The following is a 26,789-nucleotide window of genomic DNA, read 5'->3' on the forward strand; positions in this document are numbered from 1 at the left end:
TAAAGAAAGAGCACTCAGAGGGATGTTCAATTACAAGCAAAAGGGAAATTACAATCTATACTCATTGTGCGATTATCTAATCAACCTTCAGTGACAATCCTCAAAGTACTCTGCAAGCAAACCTTATTCATTCCCTAAAATGAATTTGCCAGTTCAACACACTGAGAAACCGGTATCTCTCATGTTTTGAAGTGAGCTTTCTTGGAAATTAGTCACCACCCACCCACCTTGTTCTTTCTGCTGAAGTTCTTAAATGCAACATAATGTAATAAATAGCGCCAGTGTAATTTTTCAAAAATACTGTAAGCCATTCAATCATTACTGTACCAGAACTTCTCACTACATCAACACAGCAGGTAGGCAGTGCTACGAGCTATAGTTTTAACAGCATTAACTGATCTTACATAGCCAAATGCTCAATGGGGAAATGTAGGAATTCAGTTCCAAAATATTGCTTTGCAAACCTGTTACCCTTTTGCTTTTATATACCCTTTTAACATATCTAAGCTATTGTTTTCTATCTTAGCAAACAGGAATAAGAAGAACAGTGGTCAGTAAAAGTAGATATGATGCAATGCAAGAAAAGGCTTACCTTTATCTGCTAAAACAAGGTAACGTGATACCTAAAAATTACTGTAATGTTCTCCTGAGCTATCAGTTCCTCTGTAAGTCATCTTCATTCAGCCCCTAAGCCTTTTTTAATTTGTTAAAAAAATCATAAATATTAACTGGATTTTTTTGTTTAATATTGAACAACTCATAACACAAGTTCATTGGGAGTTGATTATGAAATGATAAGAGTACAGATGCCTGCCTGACAACTGAGATTGTTATCTGAGTCACTTCTCAAGTATCTTCTCCTGGTGCCCTGGACTGCAAAAGTTAGGAAGATGGCTACTAGAAAGTGTGTTTGGGAGTTCACCAGAATGCTCAATGTGTGGATGGGGGCAAGGGCACACAGGTAAGCCCTGCCCCCAAGGTCCTCTTACATATTACACACACACCCCTCAGTCCTCAACCATATCTGTATTGTGCAGGGAAGGTCTCCAGGGTGATGTCACTCATCTAAAGCCAGTAGAACGGTCCATGTGCAGGACCCTAATAAATCAGGGTCCCTGATTGTGCAGAGAAGTCTACTTGTGTTCCCGCAAATGCAAGTAGGAGCCCCCTCTACACCATCCTCATGCAAGATAGGCAAGGTTGGGGACTGAGCACGAGGGCATTGGGAGTAGGGCTTGTATGTATGCCCTGCCACTATCCATGCTTCAATGACTGCATGTTCAGGCAAATGCCTCAACACATATATAGAGAAAGCCTTTTTTAGTACTGTGTTTGCTAATTATGAAACTCCCTCCCAATGAAGTCCTGTCTGGTATATCATCATCATCATTATCATCATCATCATCATCTAGGTCAGTGGTTCCCAACCTGGGGGCTGGGACCCCTAGGGGGGCCGTGAAGTAATCCAGAGGGGGCCGTGAACAGTAAAGAAATGAATTATTTATTAATTTTTTAAAAAAGTCTTCACTCCTTCTACACAGTTTGCTTTCCACAGCCGCTGCAGATGACACCTCCCCCTTGCTCCAAACAAGAGGGAAGGCCTTTTGCTGAAGCGCCAGAGCATCTTTCAGGCATACTAAGGGCAGACATCTGCATATAAAATACATGGCAGATGCCAAAGGAGGCTGAGGGTGGAGCTACCAGGAAGAAGAGGGATTACTATCACTGATTCCCATCTCCTTGCACTGCCGCTACTGGCAACACTCTTACTTAGAATGAGAGGAGAGGGCTTTTTGTGAAGCAAAAAGAAGCAAGCCTGCAAAGAAAGGCTGCTTTCCCACTTCCTTCCTGGCAGCCAGCCTGCCTCCCTGGGGGGAGGGGGGTCACAAAAAAAATTCAGCTTATAAAGGGGGTCCCGTGCTGATAAAGGTTGGGAACCACTGATCTAGGTGCCAGACTACACACGGTTTGGGTATTTAATTTGCTGGTGAGAGTTGTAGTTCACCAGCACCAGTAGGGCCACACCTTCCCCATCCCTGAGCTACATCAAAGATTGTATTTCTACCAAAAATATCCAATATTGAAAGCTCTGGAAAAAAATAAAATATTAAAAGCTATGCTTGATAATTTATTTCTTCCCAAGACGTAGCTAGTATAGCTTAGCTTCTGTCCTTCTTCCTAAATCTTGTGCACATTACATGCAACTGAATATTAGGCAATATTGATGCCTACCTCTTTGTGGAAAAGCAGCACCAGGGCAGGATGATTTTCTATGGAGAAATGGAAAGTAAGGAGGAGTGCTTAATTTCCTCCCCCCATGCATCACTTCCCTGCTGCAACTCCTCTCCCACAGCTGCTTTCCAACCTGTTGGGTTTCTATGTGCTTGCATTTGTAAACACAGCTGTGGAACTCCATTAGTGTGTGTGGGGTGGCAGAATCAGCACAAATGGGGGATGGGGAAAGGCTTAGATGCCCTCTTCCTGATTGCTTCCACTACTTCTCTTTGTGATGTATTTTCAACAAAGAGCAACAGGTCAAGGGTTTCCCTCCATGTAATGTGTGCTTTGTCTTTCAAGCAGATAATTAAATCTCTCTCATTTAATCATCAAAGGGACACATAAATGCTTAACTCTGGCTGGATTATGACCCCATTTGTAGATTTTGGGGGGTATTCTCCAAGTCTCTGGGTGACTCACCGCAATATCCAGACTGTTAGCTTTCATAAAACAAAAATTAAGTTTCTAGGTGGTCTGGTTCAAAAGATATACACCAAAGTGTCAGCTGCCCCTAGTCAAGGCTTACCAACAGCACAATCCAAACTATATCTACTCAGTGGTAAGCGCTGTTGAGTTCTATGGGGCTCAGTCCCTTAGTAAGTGTGTTTAGAACTGCAGCCTTCAGGGGCATCCATCTGTATTCCTGAATGCTCCCATCTAACATCTCCACATCACTAGGCTCCACTCTTCCTACCGTGGTCTTCTGGTGACTGGCCTGGCCTGAGGGCACTTAAACCATTCTTGCCAGAAACAAGTAGGCTAGACTAAATGTTGCCTACCAAGGATCCCTAAGCAGGTGAGAAGGAATGATCCCGTCACTTTAGCTGGAGCTACGAACACTGTCTTTTAGCTAAGATTTCTATCTTAAATTTCCAATCAGAGAATTTGTTGTGTTTGAGTGGTATGCTCCAAGTAACTGTGGTTGATGCTTAATATATGTTGTATCGCCCACCCCGCTGCCCAACAGACTCCCTAGCTGAGCTGACGGAGGTGGTCTCGGGTGTACTGCTGAGATCCCCCAGACTGTTGGTTCTGGGGGATGTCAACATCCATGCCGAGGCCACCTTATCCGGGGTGGCTCAGGATTTCATGGTCTCCATGACAATCATGGGACTGTCCCAATATGCCATTGGCCCAACACTTGTAGCAGGACATACTCCAGACTTGGTTTTTGCAACTGGACATGGAGATGGTGATCTGAATGTGGGGGGCCTTATATCAGTCCCTATGTCATGGACAGGTTACTGTTTGCTGAAATTTAGAGTTACAGCAGCTTTCCCCCTCTGCAAGGGTGGGGGACCTATTAAGTTGGTCCGCCCCAAAGACTAATGGATCCGGATGGTTTCCAAAGGGCTCTGGGGAGTTTTCCGACTGACAGGGCTGGCACTCCTGTCAAAACCCTGGTTGAACTGTGGAATACAGAAATGACCAAGGCAGTTGACATTATTGCTCCTGAGCGCCCTCTCCTGTGTAGAGCTTGTACGGCTCCATGGCATACCCCAGAGCTGAGAGCGATGAAACAATATAGGAGACGGCTTGAGTACAGATGGATATGAACTCCTAGTGGATGCAATTACACACTGGTAAATGCCTATGGTAAGTTGTATTTAGGAGCAGTGAGGGCAGCAAAAAAACAATATTTTGCCGCCAATATCAAATCATCAATCTGCCGCCCAGCGGAGCTCTTCAGAATTGTTCGGGGGCTATTGGAAATGGTTTTTAAGATGTTTTGTTTTTAATGTGCTTTTAGTGTTTTATCATATGATGTTTGTGGCCCTGGGCTCCTTTTGGGAGGAAGGGAAGGTTATAAATTTAATAATAAATAAATTTTGAATTTTGAAAATGTGATGTGGGTGCCGGTGACAAAATGGCTGCCTGAGGGCATGGAATAATCCAACAGGCTGCCATGGAGCAAGACACTGCTGGTCCTGATTGTAGAGATTACCCAGTATTGATTCCCACACAATGGTGCTATTGCTATCTAATAACAATGGTGCATTCCCCAGTACCAGGAAAAATATACAAGGTGACCAAACTATCACTCCCCTCTCTCTTTCTCTCTCACACACATAGTACACACACACCCTCACTGCACACATATTCACCAGACACACGAGTATCTCACTCATTGATACACAGTTCATATATATAACTCTCCCTCTCTCCGCTCAAGTGTACATCTCCCTCTCTCTCATACACCACACATACATACAGGCCATACATTCAGACCTGCCTACCTCTCCCCCCACAAGACCATACATCTCTCTCTCTCTCTCTCTCTCTCTCTCTCTCTCTCTCTCCCTCTCCCTCTCCCTCTCTCTGTGCCCAAGTGCATTTCTCTAAATCACACACACACGGTATTCTTGAGCATTTAGAAAAGCCCCTTAATAGGCAAAGGAAGTGTCTGCCATTTAAAAAATTCATGAGGGTCACCAACCAGCTCCCACTGGCACCAAAGAAGGCCTTTGGGGTTTTCATCCCTATTCTAAGCAATTTATGTAAGATAAGCCTGCCTGGCTGCTCCTGCCTTTCAGTGTTTTTAGCCAGTCAATGAATTCAGAGCTGTGAGTGACAACTGAGTTGTTTGGACACCAGGCTATAGGAATTCCCTAGGTGTTAAAAAAAAACTACTGTCTTCATCTCCTCTTTTTTGTCCTGCTTCTATCTCATTTTGTAGTTTTTGGAATCCCCGTAACCCTTTCCTTTCTTCCTAGCAATCTAAGCAGGATGCATCTTTCCTGTGGTGGGTTCAGATCAGGTACTCCTTAGAAGTTATTTTCTGCAAATATTACTACACAGTAAGTGCAGGTGGATGCTAACCCCCCACCCACCCACCACCACCCTAATAAAGGCAAATGCAAAAACTTTGCAAAGAGACTCATGCACGTCTCTTACTGTGCAGGTCCTACGGTCCGGGCACTCAGTTGTGCATGCTCTGGTAACCTCTAGACTGGATTACTGCAATGCGCTCTATGTGGGGCTGCCTTTGAAGACAGTTCGGAAACTACAGCTAGTGCAAAACGCAGCTGCTAGACTGCTGACGAGGACTAGTCGGTCTGCACATATAACACCTGTTCTGGCTCGTTTGCACTGGCTACCCATTTGTTTCCGGGCCAAATTCAAAGTGCTAGTTTTGACTTATAAAGCCTTACACGGCGCGGGACCACAATACCTAGCGGAACGCCTCTCCCGATACGAACCTACCCGTTCACTACGTTCAACATCTAAGGCCCTCCTCCGAGCTCCAACTCATAGAGAAGCTCGGAGGGTAGTAACAAGATCTAGGGCCTTTTCAGTGGTTGCCCCCGATTTATGGAACAGTGTTCCTGATGAGGTGCGCCTGGCGCCTACACTTTTATCTTTTTGGCGCCAGGTTAAAACCTTTTTATTCTCCCAGGCATTTTAATCTATTTGTGTTTTTAATCTATATCAGGTTGTTTACTTGTTTAATAATGTATACTTTGCTGTTGTCGTGATTTTATTGTATTTATCCATGTTGTGCACCGCCCTGAGAGCCCTTGGGCTGTGGGCGGTATATAAATCGAATAAAATAAATAAATAAATAAATAAATAAATAAATAAATAAATATTACACACTGGCCCCAAGGACATGGTAAAACCATCTGAGGCCCGCTGTAATGAATTTGCAAGGCACTTCCAGGATAAAATCTTCAGCATCCGACAGGACTTGGACTCCAGTGTTATAGCAGGTGAATCAAGTGGGGTATCCACAGCACAGCCTTGTCCTGATTTCTTGGATGAGTTTCAGTTGGTGCAGCTTGAGGATGTTGACAAGATGTTTGGACAGGTTCGTGCAACCACTTCTGTGCTGGATCCTTGCCCTTCTTGGCTAATAAAAGCTAGCAGGGATGGAATAGCCGGCTGGGCCAGGAAAGTGATTAATGCCTCTCTGCGAGAGGGGCTGGTCCCTGGCTGCCTGAAAGAGGCGGTAGTGAGACCACTCCTGAAGAGACCCTCCCTGGACCCAGAAAATCTTAATAACTATAGGCCAGTAGCAAATGTTCCATTCCTGGGCAAGGTCCTGGAACGAGTGGTGGCAGGCCAGCTCCAGACACTCTCGGATGAGACCGATTATCTGGATCCATTTCAGTCAGGTTTCAGGCCTGGTTTTGGCACAGAAACAGCCTTGGTCGCCCTGTATGATGACCTTTGACGGGAGAGAGACAGGGGGAGTGTGACTCTGTTGATTCTCCTTGATCTCTCAGTGGCTTTCGATACCATCGACCATAGTATCCTTCTGGGGAGACTGGCTGAGTTGGGAGTGCGAGGTACTGCATTGCAGTGGTTCCGCTCCTACTTGGCAGGTCGCCTCCAGATGGTGGTGCTTGGGGAACATTGCTCGGCACCCTGGACTCACCAGTATGGGGTTCCACAGGGGTCAGTTCTGTACCCCATGCTGTTCAACATCTACATGATTGGGTGCAGTCATCCGGAGTTTTGGAGTGCATTGCCATCAGTATGCTGATGACATGCAGCTCTATTTTTCCTTTTCATCTTCTTCAGGTGAGGCTGTCAATGTGCTGAACCAGTGCCTGGCTGCGACAATGGACTGGATGAGGGCTAATAAACTGAGGTTGAATCCAGACAAGACTGAGATGCTGCTAGTGGGTGGTTCTTCTAACCAGATGGTGGATGTCCAACCTGTCCTGGATGGGGTTGCGCTCCCCCTGAAGAAGCAGGTTCATAGCTTGGGGGTTCTCCCAGAACCATCTCTGTCACTTGAGGCTCAGGTAGCCTCTGTGGCACGACTTCCTTCTACCAACTTCGGTTGGTGGCCCAGCTATGTCCCTATCTGGAGAGGGATAACCTGGCTTCAGTTGCCCATGCTCTGGTAACCTTCAAGTTAGATTACTGCAATGCGTTCTACGTGGGGCTGCCTTTGAAGACAGTTTGGAAACTGCAGCTTGTGCATGGTTCAAACATATAAAACCGATTCTGGTCTGCTTGCATTGGCTGCCTATATGTTTCCGCGCTCGATTCAAGGCGCTGGTTTTAACCTATAAAGACTTAAATGGCTTAGGACCACAATACCTGATGCAACGCCTCTCCCGACATGAACCCACCTGTACACTATGCTCAACATCAAAGGCCCTTCTCCGGGTGCCTAATCCAAGGGAAGCTGGAAGGGTGGCAACAAGGGAGAGGGCCTTCTCAGTGGTGGCCCCCAAATGATGGAATGATTTTCCTGATGATGTGCACCTGGCGTCAACACTGTTATCTTTTCGGCGCCATGTCAAGACTTTCCTCTTCTCCCAGGCATTTTAGCATGTGTTTTTAAATTGCTTTTTAAAAATGTATTTTTAAATTTGTATATTTGTTTTTAATGTTTTTAATTGTTATAAACCGCCCAGAGAGCTTCGGCTATGGGGTAGTATACAAATGCAATAAATAAATAAATAATATATTATGATGCTTAATGTGTCATGCTTAATGACATCACTGAGCCCACCCCTGTGACATCACTAGGGCCTGCCCCTAAAATCTCAGGGTTTGGGTTACCTCTGTGTGTGTGTGTGTGTGTGTTGGTTCTATACATGAGCTGAATGATGTCATAAATTAGGGTAAATTCGGGGTCTCCCCTTTCCGCTATCAAGTTGAAGTTTGATCCCCCCCCATTGGTTCTGGACATCCAGAGAGTCACAGAGTTCTCTGTTTCTGTATTGTTATAGCTTTTCCTATGTAATATCTCTAAGTTTCTCTAAGTCCATGGGTACATTTCTCTGCTTTAACAACAATGCAGAGGTCTTCAGAATTCTGTCTAGCATTCTTGACAGTAAAGGCATTTCATGCCTACAAAAAGGCATGAAAAGCCTATCATAGGCCCATAAAGGCCTATGAAAGGCCTCCAAACCCTACCAGAGGCACAAACAACCACCAGAAATAAAGGCCAGTATGAACCTGCAAAGTTTTTCTAAATGTATAAGCAAGAATATACATCATCTTAATTATTTTAAGAAAAGAAAGAGAGAAACCTCTACTCCCCTTATCATGGAGAAAACTGAATGCTTTTCATTTTTCCAATAAAAAGCCCTTGTCCACAAAAAGGCTTATTTGTGTGACAGGCTTGATCCATTCTAGAGGGGATCCTATGCCTGTAAATATCCACTTTGGCCAACATTCCCCATTAAAATGAATGAGTAAATACAGAACATCATTTTACAGAGAACAGCTTAGGAGCCAAATTAAATATTGGAAAGATCACAAGCAAACTCACAAACAGACTGGCATTTATAAAAATGCACAGATAAAGATACAAGGTAAATCTTTGGGCCTGTGAATACTCTGTGTGTATGATATACACATATATATTTAAAAAAACAGTTATACCCCACGTTTCCTCATAAAAAAATGAAGATGGCTAACAACAAAAATCACACTATGATGTATCAATTTAAAATATCAATTACAAAAACGCTTAATACTAAAAACAACAAAAATAACAATGCACCACCAATAACAGATTCAATATACTAAAACTGCCATCTACCAAAAAGAAAATCTTTAACTATCTTTCAGAAGGCTCTTAAACAAGTGGGGCAAGATATTCCTCCCTTAGAAGGGAGTTCCAGAGCCTAGGGACAACCACAAAAAGGCCCTCTCCCTGCTCCCACTCAAGCAGAGCAAATGGGACACATCGTAGGACCTCTGAAGATAATTGCAATAAAGGCTAATTTTAACGAAGGCATGCATATAGATGATAGGAGGCAAAGGGAGGGAGGAATTCTGCAAAATTCAGCTTCCATAATGGCCCTCGGGGCTCAGAGTCTATAAATGTAACATTAGCAGAGAAGGGTGATAATTTCCCTCACAGAGCATTTAATGATATTTTTGCCACCAAGAAGTTTCAGGGAAACATTTTCCAATGGGAAATATTTAAGTGGAAACTACCCAACCAGACTTATTATCCTTATGTCAGCAGTTTCATGAACTACTCTAAAGAAGCAAACGTGCTAGCAGAAACAAAAAGCCTCCTGTCACAACTCACAATGGTTAATAGCTGATTGCCAGATTTTATTTTGTTTTGAGCAATAAGGAACAAAATGCTGAAAACAACAATTTGCAAAGCAAGGGAAATCTGAAAGAGCTTCATTACCGAATTGCCTGTTTAAAAGTAAATCTGCTTGTGATTCTCAGAATATTTTCTTTGTGTTCAAATGCTTAGCAAATGAGAAGAAAACAAAATGCTAGAACAAATGAGCTTCTGTTCATTAAAGAAACTGAGGTTTTCAACTTTTTTCAAAACTCTGTCATCTTTGTAAAGTTTTACATGGCGTGACAAAATTTCACTCGTCCTATCAGAAATGCCACTTTTTTATTGTCAGAAATTAAGGATTTTTGTCCTTTAAGAACAGATTCTACCTTTTCAAAAAAATGATCATATTCCTAAAATGTTTAATTGAATGAAGATTGTTGGGCTATGTCTCAATTGATTATTTACTGGCTGAAGTATTAAAATGTCCTTAGCTTCACCTTAGGTACAAGCATCTCAGCTGGTCATTAACTATCTGGAAGAAGCCCAACATTCTCCCCTATCGTTAATCCACAAACATGCATGTTTTCAGTATTTGCTTTTTCAAATTTCATTCACTTTCATGGTGTTATATTTAGACAAATAGTCATCCTAAAACTGAAGGGATACATGAATCCCTTCATGGATACATGGATAGATCCTAATACAACAATTGCATTGGTCTCACTAATTTCTGGTACAGTAGGGCCCCGCTTCCCGGCATTCCACTAATGCGGCGGCTTTCGTTTTCTATTTTAAAGCCGATTTTTGCTCTTTTGCGACGTTTTCGCATCATTTTTGCGCGACGGCCCCATTATAGTCTATGGGTTCCGCTTTACGGCGATTTCCGCTTTACGGCGGGGGCCTGGTCCCTAACCCGCCGTATAAGCGGGGCCCTACTGTATCCCTCAGACTATGCTGTAACTGACTTAGATGCAGCTGCTTACATTGGGTGAAAATGGAAAACCACGAGGAACCAGCCACCAAATCTGAGACTCAGAACATTCATTGGATAAATAAACTTGAACCAATGTGTGATAGTAAGACTACACTATACATAATACTTCTTTGTTCACAAAGATGTCAAAATAACAATTATCTATACTGTATACAAGAGGCAAGTAACCAGCATTAACACTTGTTAATAATACGTGTGATGTAACATTTTAGCACCCAAGTCATAAACTCAATGTGATTCGCATGAATGCTTATGTATGTTACAAAGATATTATAATGTTTCTAGACAGAATCACAAGCAGGAACCTAGACTCTTATCCAGTAACGCTCAGAATCTGGTGATAGATTCAGCTGTGAAGAAGCTACATGGATAGCAGGCCTTTGTGTAATGTTCCTATAGATAAGGTACTCATGGGATCCTGGTAAAAAGGAAATCAATTTAATGATTCTGTCAAAATCAACTCAAAAAGAATTCCAGGGGAAAATACTTCAAGTTCAAGTGATGTCACCAGAAAACAGACAAACTTGCCTTACAATAAATTTGCCTCTCAACAAGTTCAGGGGAGTGATGTTTTTCCTCCTTGCTAGTTGCAGAAAACCAGAGGACAGCTGGGACAAAGAACACATGTAAACAAGGCAAACCTAATGATTTCCTAATTAAGAAGGAGATATTATCTTCTCATTAATTGGCAAACTAATTGACCAAAACCTTACAGTATCATAATACAAATCCTGGACTTAGAACTTAGGTGCCTGTAGTACAAGAAAGTCTCCACACTCTAAAGCCCAGCCTCAAAGTTGTCAGTTCTGCTTGGTTTGTTCAAATACTGTACTCCACGACAGCTGTTGGCCATAAGACATTAGAACAGCTGCTGTGACAGACACAAAGGTCCTGGAATTTTAATTGGCCTTAACACTGCATTGTTTGTTTCCAAAGCTTAAAAAGAAAATATCCAAGAAAGTGAAAAATACCTAATAAGACTAAGTGATGTTTGCCTTCTGGCAAAAAAGGTTAGGTTTTGTTTTGGCTATGCAATTTTGCTCGCATTGTCTCTTTGAAATGACTGATCACAAGCAAACAGAAAGCAGTAGGAACCCTCCAATGCATAAGAAAAAGGGTATTAACAGCAAGAAAAAAACAGTAAGGAAGTCAGTAAATAATCCCTTTCAAAAGCTGGCTGAGAGCCAAGGAGAATCCCACAGTGTCTCACGACTGAGTCAAAAGGAAGCTTATTCAGAGGCTCCCAAAATGTGCCAGCAAACAAAACTGTTCATTATAGCTAAGATTCTGTTTACAGGAGAAAAAAAGTAGATGAAGGAGAGCTTACTTTCAGCATCAGCACAGAGTAGGAAGCACAGGAACACTACTACTGGCCTGGCTGTATGCATCATCCGACAGCTTGGCACCAGCATGCTTTGGCGGCTTCAGTCACTGGCTCAGAAGCCACTGCAAGTTTCTCCAATCTGAAATTCCAGATGAAGAATTTTCAAAGCCTGACAAGAGCAAGAAAGAGAGACAAATATTTAGAATGTTTTTGCTTCTTCCCTTGCAAATATATAAGCATAACACACTTTTAACAATCAACATAAAAGCATTAGATTCCATTCGTGAAGACTGGGATTAGCCTAGTAAAATAACCCAAGAGCAGCGCATTTTAACAGTGATTACATCCTTTCCCAAGGCACCTTGTAATCACGTTATGATCAACAGTTCCTATGTGCTAGAGCATATTTTCTTTTCTTAGCACCCCATCATGAAAATGAGCTGTCATACCTAATGAAGTCCTGTTTTAATACTTCAACTTGAATACTCTAAAGAAGGGTTTAGAAGGATTCAAGCCTCCAGGACAAAAGCCTAGACAAACAACATATTGGAAGCTGATTTCCTTGCATCAGGTAAGAATGACAGAGTTAAATCTGCTTCTGTTCCTAATGCGCTATCTGCAAGGCTTGGATATTGGTATCTGGATTAATATATGGATCTAGTTTGGCATCCTAAAAATGTCTCTGTCCACACACAAAATTGTTACTGTTTTCTCTCTCATTTATCATTGTATGTGAATTATGTGATTCATGGAGAAATTATGAATAAAGATTCTATATTCCAGAGTTCAGTCAGTTTAATTTTATATCTTGTATAAGAACTAATGAATAATGCAGTATGAACATCTGCCTTTAAAAAGAAATCAGTTTTACTCTACTACATTCACTCCAGACAAGCTATGTTAGAAACAATAGATAAAAACCTATCCCCTCCAACAGGAAATTCTAGAGATTACCCAAAATAGAACCATGCCACTAACATAATTCTACAGTTTGTGGTTTTCTAAGCAATGGTAAGATATATGCTTTTGCAAGTATGAAATAAGCACAATGGAAAGAAAATATTATTTATATAATAATGCAAGAATTGCTTGTATGAAGGAAAGATTAAGATGAAAAGAGAACGGAAAATAAAGTAATACTAATTATTATTCTACCAAAAAGATCTTTACAGGTCTGTGGGTGGTATGAAGAGCCTGTTTTACATCACAGAACAATATTAAAACTCTACTGGAGATAAGAAAAAGAGAAGCAGATATTAGAATTCTACTATAATAAATATATTTGAAAACCAACTCTTGATACGACTGCTGCTATCACAAAACACAAACCCTGAAAGGCAATGTACTGAAAGTACTAGCACTCTGCTTCCACTGCTACCATCTTTTGTGCCAGCATTTCAAATGACAGCAAAGTCCATGAGACATCAGTCCTGTCAGACTCAATTTGTGTCTGTGCAAGCGTATCAGAGCCAACTGCTGCAATAATGACTTCCATACTATCACAGAAGATGTGAAAGTGTATCAAATGCATTTTCAAAGCTGAAGCGCCAATTTTGGCTTTTGCATGTACCCATCTGAAGGAATGATGACGAAGGATCAAACTATTTCCAGATACTGATGGCCTTGTGAAGAAAAAAAAGTCTTAATACTGGCAGTGCACAAGTTTTCAAACTGTGCCTATTTAGAAGGCACATATAAATTAATGAGCAAATAAATGGTTCAGGAGAGTAATGAAGAAGAAAATTGTGAGCTGCATCAAATACCTTTTCAGCTAAATTATTACTCTAATGTTGCACTGGATAAAAATGTTTTGCTCTGCAGTTCCAATGTGCAATGAAGCCTTTGGTAGTAACTGAATATAATACAACTTTAAAAATGTGTGTATTCCATATAGCCATCTGTCAAGTTTTCATATCTTGCTTCCTAGCTGAATTTTTATTTATTTAGCTTAGTCTCAAAGATTGTATAAAGATCACTTTGCATTCCCTTATTCTGGAATGAAATCACACATGCAAATTGGCGAGCACAATTTTTCCCTATCCAACTTTTTTGCGGGTTTCCATCAGGCTTTTCTTAGAGGATGAATAGGGAGTTGCATGCTCCTTCTAGCCCACCTCAGATATATTTGCATGTATGTTGTTTGCCTGCATCAGAACGCATTGCCTTTATGTTGACTGGCAATTGTGGCAATCTGTGAATCAATTCACTCTTGGATCATTACAGACCCCTTTGGAATATTAGACAATACTAATGGCCTTCACAGTGATGATCTCTTCCTTTCTTCTTTCAGTATACTTGCTTCTGAAATTCTAATGGTCCAAACTGGTTTACAGATTTTGGAGTCTAAGTGGAATAACTGCATTAGGAATTATTCACTGTTACTTTAAAAATATATATCTACAGTTTACAGAGCACAGTGCATGCATATACATTCTGTTCTAGCTTTCAGTTCCTTCAGTTTATTTGCTTTTTTCCCCTATACACCAAAATTGGAGAACCACTGGCCTGGGGGTCAATGTTTCCTCCAATCCTCACTATCTGGTTTTGAGGACTCTTTCTAGGCCACCCCCACTCTCCAGCCACACACCCTCGGAAGAGGCCACACCCTGGCCCTGCTTTGCAACCTCCTTGAGTGTTTCAGCTGAACTAGAACATATCCTTCAACTCTGATAATGCTTCTTGCTTTCCTGGATGGAGGGTACACAGAGGATTAATTGGTCTGCCTACTATTGCGTACAGTGCTGCCCACACCTTCCATGTGTCTGCCAAAAGGTTGCTCAGAAAGGAATGCAGCTCTCATGTTACAAAAGGTTCTTCATCCCTGTTCTACATTAATAATTAGGGTTGACAGGTCTCCAGTTTTTGTCTGGAGACTCTGGATTTTTGGGGTCCTCTCCAGGTCTCCGGACTCTCACCTTTCATTAAAAAAAAGTTTCTAGGTGGTCTGGTTCATGAGATATGCACCAAAACGTCAGCCCCACACCTGCAACTTCTGTTAAATGAGCTTGTAGCTGGCTGCATAACCCCACCCTTTCAGATTTGCAGCCAATAACTAAAGTCAAATTTGTGATTGACAATTGATTTTTTGATCTCCAGACAATAGCTAGACCCCATTGCAAGGCCAGAAAACTGTTGTTTTTTTCCTGCTTATCTGATAATCTCATAAATTGAGTAAGCATTTGGCTTTCAGCAGTAGTTAATCTAACGTGCTAATCCCACATACCCAGAGTAAACCCCATTGAATTCAATAGGACTTACTTTTGAGTGGGCACGGTTAGGATTGTGCTGTAAATTAATGAGACTTTTGAGTGAACATAACAAAAAAGGTGTTTATGTTGAAAATCTTTCTCTCCCCCTCCAACCCTATTTTTAAAGCGATTAGGCAGGGCTTACTTAGGTATCACTGTTTTTATTATAAAGGAAACTAATACTGATCTTATTTTATTTTTTTTAAAGTTCTGCAATGCCCAACTGGTTTTGATAATAAATTATTATATTGGATGTGTGTATTTTTACATCTTCAGTGAGTGTGTATATATGGAGTCATTCCAGCAACCCTGTGAAGTAGGGTTGATGATTGGAAACCAAGGCAGCTCACAACCAGAAATAAATCCCCTTAAAATCCAATAACCAGAACAAGTAAAGAACAGTTGCAAACGAGCTTAATTCTGAATTTTGGGTTAGATGATTCTGAATTTTGGGTTAGATGAGTGAAGTTCCTTATTACTTGAGGTTGCAGTTCTGTGCACACTTCCCTGTTTGAGTAAGCCCAACTGAATACATTGGGGCTTGCTTCTGAGTAAACAAACACAGAATTGCACTATAAATATCTTTACCGGTTGTGTAAATAATAAACATCTTTGACAGTCATGCTTATATAAATATTTCTTCATACTATGTCCCGATAAGTATCTAATTTCACACTATGGTTGTACATTATTATTTTCTCTACATTATAAGTGTGCCCTTCTTCCTTGAGGTGGTCATGGTTTCCCCCCTTTTTTTCATCCTGAGGGGCAGATTAGGCTGAGAGACCTAGCCCATAGTCACCCAGTAAGCTTTATAGCTCATTTCCACTTTTAAAAATTAATTAAAATGATGTACATGCAGGCAAAGGTTATGAAGTAGATCCACACAATACATTTAAAGCACATCCAACTTGCATTTAAAGTGCATGGCTTCCCCAAAGAATCCTAGGAAGAGTAGTTTCCCCCTCACAGTTATACTTCCCACCACCCTTAACCAACTACAGTTCCCATGATTCTGTGGTGGGATTCATGTTCTTCAAATGTGCATTGAATGTGCTTTAAATGCATGGGGTGAATCTGCCGTAGGTATGCTGTGCATTCATTAGTGAATTGAAAAGAACAATTTTAAAAGATACTTTTTTAAACAGGGGAAGGGCTATAGCTCAGTGGTAGGTCATATGGTTTGCATGCAAAGGTCCAAAATCCAATTTATGGGAAAGACTATTGCCTGCAATCCTGGAGAGTTAATACTAATCCATGTCATCAGTACTGAGCTAGATGGTACCAAATGGCCTGAGTCAGTATAAAACAGATTCCTTTGTTCCTAAAAGTGGAAAGAGACCCAAGGGTTACAATGACTCCAAAATTTGTTTATGTATTTTATTTACAACATTTATATACCGGTTTATTGTAAAAAATATAAAAAATCAAAGCGGTTTACAGAAGGAATTAAAACAATAAAATTATAAGACAGGTATTTAAAAACATTCAAAATAATAAAACCAACAATGAGTTAAAAACAGATAAAAAACACAATAGCTTCTACATGCCTGGGTAGGTTTGTCTAAACAAAAACTTTTTTAGCAGGTGCCAAAAAGAGTACAATGGAGGCATCTGCCTAATGTCAATAGGCAGGAAGTTCCAAAGTGTAGGTGCTGCCACACTAAAGGACTGATTTCTTACAAGAGCAGAACAAGTACTAGGTGGAACCTGTAACATGGAAAACACACCTTGAACTTGCCCGGTAGCAAATAAGCAGCTAGTGCGGATTTCAGAGCAGAGGTATGTGCTGATAGTGTCTCACTCATGTCAGCAATGGTGCCATGGCATTCTGCACTAACTGCAGCTCCCAAGTCAGGTTGTGCTGCATGGGGATTTCTATGACCTTCGCTAACTGGCCAGAGGACTGGCCAGATAAGGGGAACTCGTCACAGACAAGTTGTGCCTGTGCCTTGTTCCAGTCCTCCCCACACCCGCAGGAATGTTGGTTGTCCTATCAGCCAGCCCTAGGACCTCCAAGTGTTGCTTTTAAATGCCAGGTCAGTATCTAATAAAATCTCCCTCGTCCATGATTTAATTGTTGACGAGGGTGCCGACCTGGCATGTGTAACCGAGACCTGGGTGGGTGATATGGGAGGAGTTGCTCTTTCCCAGCTGTGCCCACCTGGCTATACGGTTCAACACTGTGGTAGATCCGAGGGTTGGGGAGGTGGGGTAGCTGTGGCCTATAGGAGTTCTCTCTCGCTCATCAAGCACCCTGTCCAGTTGACGACTGGTCTGGAGTGTCTTCACCTTGTGCTGGGTCAAGGAGACAGACTGGGAATTCTGTTGGTGTACTGCCCACCCTGCTGCCCAACAGCTTCCCTAACTGAGCTGACTGAGGTAGTCTCGGAGGTGTTGTTGAGGTCTCCCAGACTTTTGGTACTGGGAGACTTCAACATTCACACCGGGACTGCTCTAACAGGGGCAGCTCAGGACTTCATGGCCTCCATGGCAACCATGGGGCTGTCTCAATTTGTTACAGGCCCAACGCATGTGTCAGGGCACACTCTTGATTTGATCTTCGCCAATGGACATGGAGATAGTGATCTGGAGGTAGGGAGTCTTTCAATAACCCCATTGTCATGGACAGATCACTGCTTGCTGAAGTTTAGGCTTACAGCGCCCCTTTGCCACCGCAAGGGTGGGGGACCTATTAAGTTGGTCCGACCCCGGAGACTAATGGATCCACTGGGTTTCCAGAGGGCTCTGGGGTTTTTTCCAGCTGATAAGACTGGCGCTCCTGTCGAATCCCTGGTCGAACTATGGAACACCAAAATGACCCAGGCCGTGGACACGATTGCTCCTGCGCACCCTCTCCCTTGCAGAGCTCATGCAGCTCCGTGGTATACCCCGGAGCTGAGAGTGATGAAGCAAGAGAGGAGGAGGCTCGAGTGCAGATGGAGGCGGACTCCCGACGGATGCAATCATGCCTTGGTAAGTGCTTCCACTAAACGGTATATAGAAGCGGTGAGGGCAGCAAAAAAGTGATATTTTGCTGCCACTATTAAATCATCTCTCAACCGCCCAGCGGAGCTCTTTAAAGTTGTCCGAGGGCTTCTTCACTCTAGCCCTCTGGATATCTTAGAACTATCTCTAACCCGCTGCAATGAGTTTGCTGGGCACTTCCAAGATAAAATCTCACGCATCCGCCAGGACTTAGACTCCAATATTATGGCAGTTGAACCTAATGAGGTATCCGGAGCACGGTCTTGTCCTCACTTATTGGATGAATTTCAGTTGGTACAGCTTGAGGACATTGACAAGGTACTTGGACTGGTGCGTGCAACCACTTCCGTACTGGATCCTTGCCCCTCTTGGCTAGTGAAAGCTGCCAGGGTTGGAACAGCCGGCTGGGCCAGGGAAGTGATAAATGCCTCCTTGAGAGAGGGAGTGGTCCCCTGCTGTCTGAAAGAGGCGGTGGTGAGACCACTCCTGAAGAAGTCTTCCCTGGACCCAGATAATCTGAACAACTATAGACCGGTCGCGAACATCCCATTTTTGGGCAAGGTTCTAGAGTGTGTGGTTGCCAACCAGCTCCAGGTACTCTTGGATGAAACCGATTATCTGGATCCATTTCAATCCGGTTTTAGACTCGGTTTCGGCACCGAAACAGCCTTGGTCGCCCTGTATGATGACCTATGTCGGGAGAGAGACGGGGGGAGTGAAACCCTGTTGATTCTGCTTGACCTCTCAGCTGCTTTTGATACCATCGACCATGGTATCCTTCTGGAGAGACTCATGGAATTGGGAGTTGGAGGTACCGCTTGGCGGTGGCTCCACTCCTACTTGGCGGATCGTCTCCAGAAGGTAGGGCTTGGGGAACATTACTCGATGCCCTGGACTCTCCATTGTGGAGTCCCGCAGGGATCGGTCCTGTCCCCTACGCTCTTCAACATCTACATGAAGCCGCTGGGAGCGGTCATCAGGAGCTTTGGAGTGCGTTGTCACCAGTATGCTGATGACACGCAACTCTATTTCTCCTTTTCATCTTCTTCAGGTGAGGCTGTTAACGTGCTGAACCATTGTCTAGCCACGATAATGGACTGGATGAGAGCTAACAAACTGAAGCTCAATCCTGACAAGACTGAGACGCTGTTGGTGGGTGCCTTCTCGACCCAGGTGGTGGATGTTCAACCTGTTCTGGATGGGGTTACACTCCCCCTGAAGGAACAGGTTCGTAGCTTGGGGATCCTTTTTGATCCATTCCTGTCTCTTGAGGCTCAAGTGGCCTCGGTGGCACGGAATGCGTTCTACCATCTTCGGTTGGTAGCCCAGCTGCACCCCTATCTGGATAATGATGACCTCACCTCAGTCGTCCATGCTCTGGTAACCTCGAGATTGGACTACTGCAATGCACTCTACGTGGGGCTGCCTTTGAAGACAATTTGGAAACTACAGCTAGTGCAAAACGCAGCAGCCAGACTGCTGACGAGGACCAGACGGTCCGCGCATATAACACCTGTTCTGGCACGTTTGCACTGGCTACCTATTTGTTTCCGGGCCAGATTCAAAGTGCTAGTTTTGACTTATAAAGCCTTACACGGTGCGGGACCACAATACCTTGCAGAACGCCTCTCCCGCTATGAACCTACTCGCTCACTACGTTCAACATCTAAGGCCCTCCTCTGAGTCCCGTCCCATAGGGAAGCTCAGAGGGCTGTTACTAGATCCAGGGCCTTTTCAGTAGCGGCCCCCGAATTATGGAACATTCTCTCCGATGAGGTGCGCCTGGCGCCTACTCTTCTATCTTTTCGGCGCCAGGTTAAAACCTTTTTATTCTCCCAGGCATTTTAATTGCTTAATGTTAAGTTAATTTTATATCAAGTTGTTAAATGCTTAAGCTGTCTTTTTTAGGGATTTATCTGCTGTCTATTTTATTGTATTATATTTTATTCCTTGCTGTGAACCGCCCAGAGAGCCATTGGCTAGGGGCGGTATAGAAATGGAACGAAATAAATAAATAAATAACTGGCTGCCAGGATTATTTTAGTTTTGGTTTTTGCTTAGGAATCCTGACTGGTTGTGGGATGCTGAGTTTTCTGCCTTACTCATAGGAATCTGGTGGTGGTGGTATGGTATTCCATTTAGGAAATCATCACTGTCTTTTGTTTTTCTGTTTGCATTTCATTTACTTTTAACTTCACTCCCTTACATCCACAGAAGCAACAACAGTGGTTCCATGTGCTCAGCTCAGTCCTCTTAAGCCCACTGATGATGCACCTTGTTGTTTCCATGATGGTTTGTTTCTTGCCCAATAGTGGTAAAAGAGATTTCACATTCTAGGAAGTGTGGCTGCAATTGTTGTTGTTCCCAAGCTGCTGCCTGTGAGCGTAGACCAAACCATGTGTGTTTTCTGTCTGTCAATTATTAGTCACTGGAATTGGGTTGGCAGTCAAAGTGAGTTTACAGCAGCCCACAGCAGAGACAGAAAAGGGTAAAGAATCTTCTTACTCTTACTCATTTCTCAAATCTCTTTCTGAAGTGAGGGTCAAATCTCACATTTGGAGCAGCCATGTCAAACGTTAGGGGCAGGGCATTCCAGACAGGGAGTTGCCAACTCTGCTTGGATATGGATATCTTTGCAGAGGATCCCTAGTCAAGGCTTACCAACAGCACAATTCAAACTATATCTACTGAGAAGTAGGTTCTATTGAGTTCTATGGGGCTTAGTCCCTTAGTAAGTGTGTTTAGAATTGCAACATTCAGGGGCATCCATCTTTGTTCCTTAGTGCTCCCATCTAACATCTTCACAACACTAGGCTCCTTTCTTCCTACAATGGCCTTCTGGTGATGGCCTTGGCCTGAGGGCACTTCTTGCCAGAAGCAAATAATCTAGATTAAATGTTCCCTATCCAGGCTCCCTAAGCAGGTGAAAAGGAATGATCCCGTCACTTTAGCTGAGAGTGGGAACACCTACTGTGGCCTTCTGGTGACTGGCCTGGCCTGAGGGCACTTAAACCCTCCTTGCCAGAAGTAAGTAGGCTGGATTAAATGTTCTCTACCCAGACTCCATCTTTTAGCTAAGATTTCTATCTTAATTTCCAATCAGATAAATGTTTTTGTTTGAATTGTGTGCTCCAAGCAACTGTGGTTGATGCTTAATGTATCATGCTTAATGACATCATTAGGGCCTGCCCTTGTGACATCATCACTAAGGCCCACCCCTATGACATCACTCAGGCCTACCCTGATGACATCACTCAGACCCACCCTGTGACATCACTAAGGCCCACCCTTGAAATGTCAGGGTTTGGGATGCTTCTGACCTGGCAACCCTATTAATAATGCATATGTGTACAAACCCAGTTGTACATATGACTACATCAGTTTTTCTGTGATATTTCACAAGTGTTCATGCACAGTGGTGCCTATCTCTTAAACACTTAAAAAAAAACCTTTTCCCAGTATACAGGGTGGCATGGGTGCATCTAAAAAATCCAGCTGTAAAACACCACACACAAAACATCTCAACGTAATCATACATACCAGTACACATAAACTGTTTTTGCAATATTTTATCCATGCACATATGCACATCAGTAACATAAGAGGGGAAACCATATAAGATCTGAAGGAATGTGAAACTTCAGCAAATGGTGCCTGCTCCAGTTCCATTAAATCTTCAAAATTTCAAAGTTAAACTTCAGGACAACTAGAACACAAGACAGAGTGAATTCATGGAACAATAAAATAAAAAGGGAAGGGGGAATGCACTCATGCCTAAAAATGGATGTTTATATGCCAAGGACAGATGTGAAAGCCCATTTGAGCTGTCTTTCCCCCGTCCTGTGTTACATAAGAATGTTTCTTACTTCAATGTACTGCTTCAAAAATACTCCTTGTGCTCTCAATATTTTCAGAATGATTGTGAATTTAAGTCTATGCCATAAAATGCCACACAGAAATGAAGATGATGCATTTTGCAGATATAAACATCATGCTCTGTTCAGTCTCTCCACACAGGCATAAGAGATTAACAGTAGCAAAGTCTTTGGCATTGTGCCCCAAGTGACGTTCATTATTGTTCACATCACACAACCTGGAACCCTTTACTGCTCCTTTTCTTTGCACACTTTCAGAGTGCCATGACTTTAACTAACCAGAAAACATACTAATATGCTCCCCAGTAACATTTGCCTTTAAGAAAAAAAAAACTTTAGTTTCTTGTTTATCTACAGCAGACTTTTAGTATTTTAGGCTGTGAAAACCCACACATCTGGAATGGGAAAGTGCTTTTAAAAAAACACTGTTAGTGAAACCATGCAAATGACAGGCTGGTAATACTGAGTATGAGCAAGGCAAGATTTAGGCAAATGCTGTCAAGCTGCTCCACAAAGCTCTGGTTTAATCCTGACCTACATCATACTTTAACCTCAGTCCTGGACCTCACTTATTGAGGGGCAAACAATGGTGCCAATACTACTGAATAGGGTGACAGGAATTTTCTTCCACTACACTTGGTTTTAAATTAAATATCTAACTCTAAAACCCTTTTTCAATGCCAAGTGACATCCCTATGTCCATTGTGTCTGCTACTGAGTCACATTTTACTCCAAACTTCCAAGAGCAAAAAGCTAATCCAGAGTGGCATATTTTATAAGGAAAAAAAAATCTGAAAGCAAAAGGAAATGAATTAAGCCTACTTCTAAGAAGGCATCTGAAATTCTAAACAACTTAGTATTGGGGATTTATGAAAGAAGTATGTACAAAAAGTGACATGATTTTTAAAAGCATACATCCACAACTATATTGCAAAATCCTCTTTCTAGAGATAGCTTTGCAGAAGATGGGGGTGTTGCTTGCATATTATTCCCACACTGAGGTTCTGAAGACAATGAAATCTTTCAGATCAATTGCCATCACTGGAACTCTTTTGTTGAAGCATTGCAAAACACAACACTTCAAAAACATTTTATTTATGGGCATGCCCTCTGCCAAGAGAACTAGTATGTAGAAAACGTTGCATGTAAGATCTCTATAAGAACACAGGCAAATTCATTACTGTCTCTGTGCACATTACAATGGGAATCAGTTTTTAAGGAAGAAAATGGAGGGTTGTGAAATGGCCACAGCAACAGATTTTTAAAATAATGCTGAAAGCAGTATGTTGTACCTTGAACAGAGTACTACTCTACAACACAACATTATCTATGTAAGTTTAACTTGGTGTGAAATGAGAAATGAGTCTAAATACATAAAATTTCAAATAAAGATCACTCCAAAGAACTTTGAAGACTTTCATTAATAACATGTTCTTAAAATGTCATATTCTCAACAGGCTTACTTCCAGGCAAGTGGGCATAAGCCTCAGTGAACTCAATGGGATTTCTGAGGAAACATGCATAGGATTAGTTGACTTTAGAAGTCATTCCTAATTGCTATATAATTGTTAAAATTGTTCCTAATTGCTATATAATCCTTAAAATGAAGCTTTCTGCAAGGAAAAAAACCAGAATGTATTGCTGGCTAACCATATCATCCAATCAGGAGTATATACTAGCATGTCAACTAAGCAACCAATTGTGTGTGTGTGTGCGCGCGCGCGTGCGCACGCATGCATGCACATGCAAAACTGGAGCCAAAAGGAGGCCAAGTCAAGCCCTGGCCGAGGGCCCATGCAGCCCAGAGGGCCCCTGAAGGCCCCCTTCTTAGGGTGTGGGGATAGCACTCCTCTTCTGCAATCCTCAGCAGGGTCAACTGACTTTAACGTACATGCTGATGCCGTTCTCATGGGGCACCTCGGGATTTCATTGAAACCATGGCTTCTTGGGAACTGCACCTTAGTAATACTGGGCCCACCCATGTAGCCGGTCATGCCATTGACCTTGTGTTTGTCTCGGGCGGGGAGGTAAGTGCTCTGGAAATGGGGGCTATTCATTTTAACCCCGTGTCATGGTCAGATCACCACCTGGTGAATATGGACCTCTCAATGCCACACACCCTCCACAGGGGTCAAGGCCCCATTAGGATGGTCCGCCCCAGACGCCTGATGGAATGTAAAGGATTCCTGACTGCACTGGGGGATTTGGAGCTTGCTGAAGGGCACCCAGTCGAAACCCTGGTGGGGGAGTGGAATAGGGAAATCACTAGGGCGGTAGACCGGGTGGCTCCGAAACGTCCTCTCCCCCTGAATAGGACTCAGACAGCACCATGGTACATACCACGGCTGCGAGGTCTGAGGCAGGAGGTGAGACGACTAGAGCGCCGGTGGTGGAAATCTTGCACTGAAGACGATCGGACACTGGTTAGAGCAGCAATAGCAGCCTACCAGGTGGCAACAAAGGCAGCAAAGAGACAATTCTTCGCTGCCTCTATTGCATCGGCAGAGTGCTGTCCCAGGAGGCTGTTCCAAGTGGTCCGGAGCCTGGTCGGTCCGGTTGCTCAGGAACCAATGGAACATTCTAAAGCCTCCTGTGACTTATTTGCTGGACACTTCGCTGATAAAATCGAGCGCCTGAAGAGCATGATTCCGCACGCCGTGGATACAAGAAGTGGGCCAGAGTCGGCCAGTTGCATTCCGGTCCAATGGGATCGGTTTCAGCCTCTCCTCGCTGAGGACGTGGACAAGGTGCTCTCTACTGTGAAGCCAACCACCTGTCTGCTGGATCCTTGCCCTTCTTGGCTCATTATGAGCTGTAAAGAAAGACTGGGCGAAGGGATCAAGGCAGTGGTCAATGCATCCTTGGAAGAGGGTGCAGTGCCATTAGCCCTCAAGGAGGCGGTAATAAAACCTATCCTGAAAAAAACCTCCTTGGATCCCCAAGAGTTGAACAACTTCCGCCCAGTCTCTAATTTACCATTCTTGGGCAAGGTGATAGAGCGAGTGGTGGCCAAGCAATTACAGACACACTTGGATGAAGCAGATTATTTAGATCCATTCCAATCGGGCTTCAGGACTGGACATGGAACTGAAACAGCCTTGGTCGCTCTGGTGGATGATATGAGGAGGGCATTGGATAATACCTTCCTTGTCCTCCTCGACCTCTCAGTGGCTTTTGATACCGTTGACCACGGTATCTTGTTAAATCACCTGAAGGGATTGGGAATAGGGGGCACTGTTTTACTGTGGTTCCATTCCTATCTCTCAGGTAGATACCAACGGGTGGCATTGGGGGATGAGGTTCCAGACCCTTGGCTTCTTAACTGTGGTGTGCCACAGGGTTCTATCCTCTCCCCCATGCTATTTAACATCTATATGAAGCCGCTGGGAGCTATAATCAGGAGTTTTGGGCTGCAGTGTCACCAATATGCGGATGACACTCAGCTCTATCTCTCATTCAAATCTTCACCAGAGTTGGCTGTGAAAACCATGTCCAAGTGCCTGGAGTCCGTAAGTGGATGGATGGGCGAGAATAGGCTGAAGCTAAACCCTGATAAGACTGAGGTGCTACTCGTGGGTGATAAGGGAAGGTTGGGAGACATCGACGTGGTGCTTAATGGGGTGAAATTACCCCTAAAAGACCAGGTCCGCAGCCTAGGGGTCATTCTTGACTCCCAGCTGTCCATGGAGGCTCAGGTTTTGGCAGTGAGTCGGGCAGCTTGGTATCAATTACATCTGATACAACGGCTGCGGCCCTACCTTCCTATACATCTTCTCCCACGAGTGATACATGCCCTGGTCTCCTCTCGCTTGGACTATTGTAATACGCTCTATGTGAGGTTACCCTTGAAAACGGTCCGGAAGCTACAACTGGTACAGAACGCGGCGGCACGCTTGATTAAGCATAGCCGCCGCCGGGATCACATCACTCCGGTGTTGTTAGATCTACACTGGTTACCAGTGGCCTACCGAGCCCAATTCAAGGTGTTGGTGTTGACCTTTAAAACCCTACACAGTTCCAGTCCAGTTTATCTGAAGGACCGCCTCCAGTATCACCAAATAAGCCGCCTTACAAGATCAGCCATGCAGGATTTTCTCTCGGTCCCACCAGTCAAAGCAGCTAGGCTGGTGCGGACCAGAGAGAGAGCGTTCTCGGTGGTGGCCCCCACTGTCTGGAGTTCTCTCCCTTACGATCTCCGACATGCCTCCTCCCTGTTGAGTTTTTGCCGAGCCTTAAAGACCTGGCTATTCAGGCAGGCCTATAACAATGTTGGGGTGGAGTAGGGTTTTTTTTTGTATCTATAAATTGCTGTTTTTATGATGTTAGATTGATTGATGAATATGTTGTTTTATATTGCATTTTAAAATGTTATGTAAGTCGCCTAGAGTGTTCATTCGGTCAATGAACTGTCATTGTTTTATAGTTTTTATCGCTTGTATTGTATTATTATGATGTATTTTATTGTAACTGAGATGTACGTCGCCTAGAGTGGCCATAGCCAGATAGGCGACACATAAATTAAATTATTATTATTTTATTTAACTAACAAATAAAATTTATTATTATTAACTGCTGACTCTGACACAGATTGCAGACATGGAGCTCCCTGCAGACCGTGAAGGCCCACAGCGCCTGCCCGCTCCACCTACCTCTCCTCCCTTTTTGTGAATGCCCTATGTACTGCACATACAGCTGCCATCAACCAAGATGGCAGCAGAGATTACTCTAAGGCAGCCTTTCCCAACCAGTGTGCCTCCAGTTGTTGTTGGACCACAACTCCCATCTTTCCTGACCATTGGCAATGCTGGCTGAGGCTGATGGGAGTTGTGGTCCAACAACATCTGGAGGCACACTGGTTGGGAAAGGCTGCTCTAAGGGGCTAATGCCTCTACCACCATCTTGATTGATGGTAGGCATGTGCACGCACACAGCATAACATGCATGCATGCCATCTACAAAGATGGTGGCGGGGGTATCAGCCCCTTAGAGAAGCCGCTGCCACCATATTGGCTGATGGCAGTGACCTGCACACTCAGTGCACAGGGTATTCACAGAAAAGGAAGAGAGGTAGGTGGAGCAGTCCCACAAG

General features: G+C 43.4%; 1 protein-coding gene across 17 annotated transcripts in view; it reads right to left on the reverse strand.

Annotated features, from left to right (window-relative positions):
• PTPRD (protein tyrosine phosphatase receptor type D) overlaps nt 1–26,789 on the reverse strand; it is a 2,140,456-nt gene that overhangs the window by 519,032 nt on the left and 1,594,635 nt on the right. For all 17 annotated transcript variants that reach the window (XM_061629619.1, XM_061629614.1, XM_061629634.1 and 14 more), the window contains one exon: nt 11,593–11,758. In XM_061629619.1, coding sequence (XP_061485603.1) covers nt 11,593–11,677 — 85 coding nt within the window. In that variant the 5' untranslated portion in view covers nt 11,678–11,758. The remainder of the gene's footprint in view (nt 1–11,592; nt 11,759–26,789) is intronic.

This window comes from Rhineura floridana, chromosome 1, assembly GCF_030035675.1.
Source record: "Rhineura floridana isolate rRhiFlo1 chromosome 1, rRhiFlo1.hap2, whole genome shotgun sequence".
In the NCBI taxonomy this organism is placed as follows: Eukaryota; Metazoa; Chordata; class Lepidosauria; order Squamata; family Rhineuridae; genus Rhineura; species Rhineura floridana.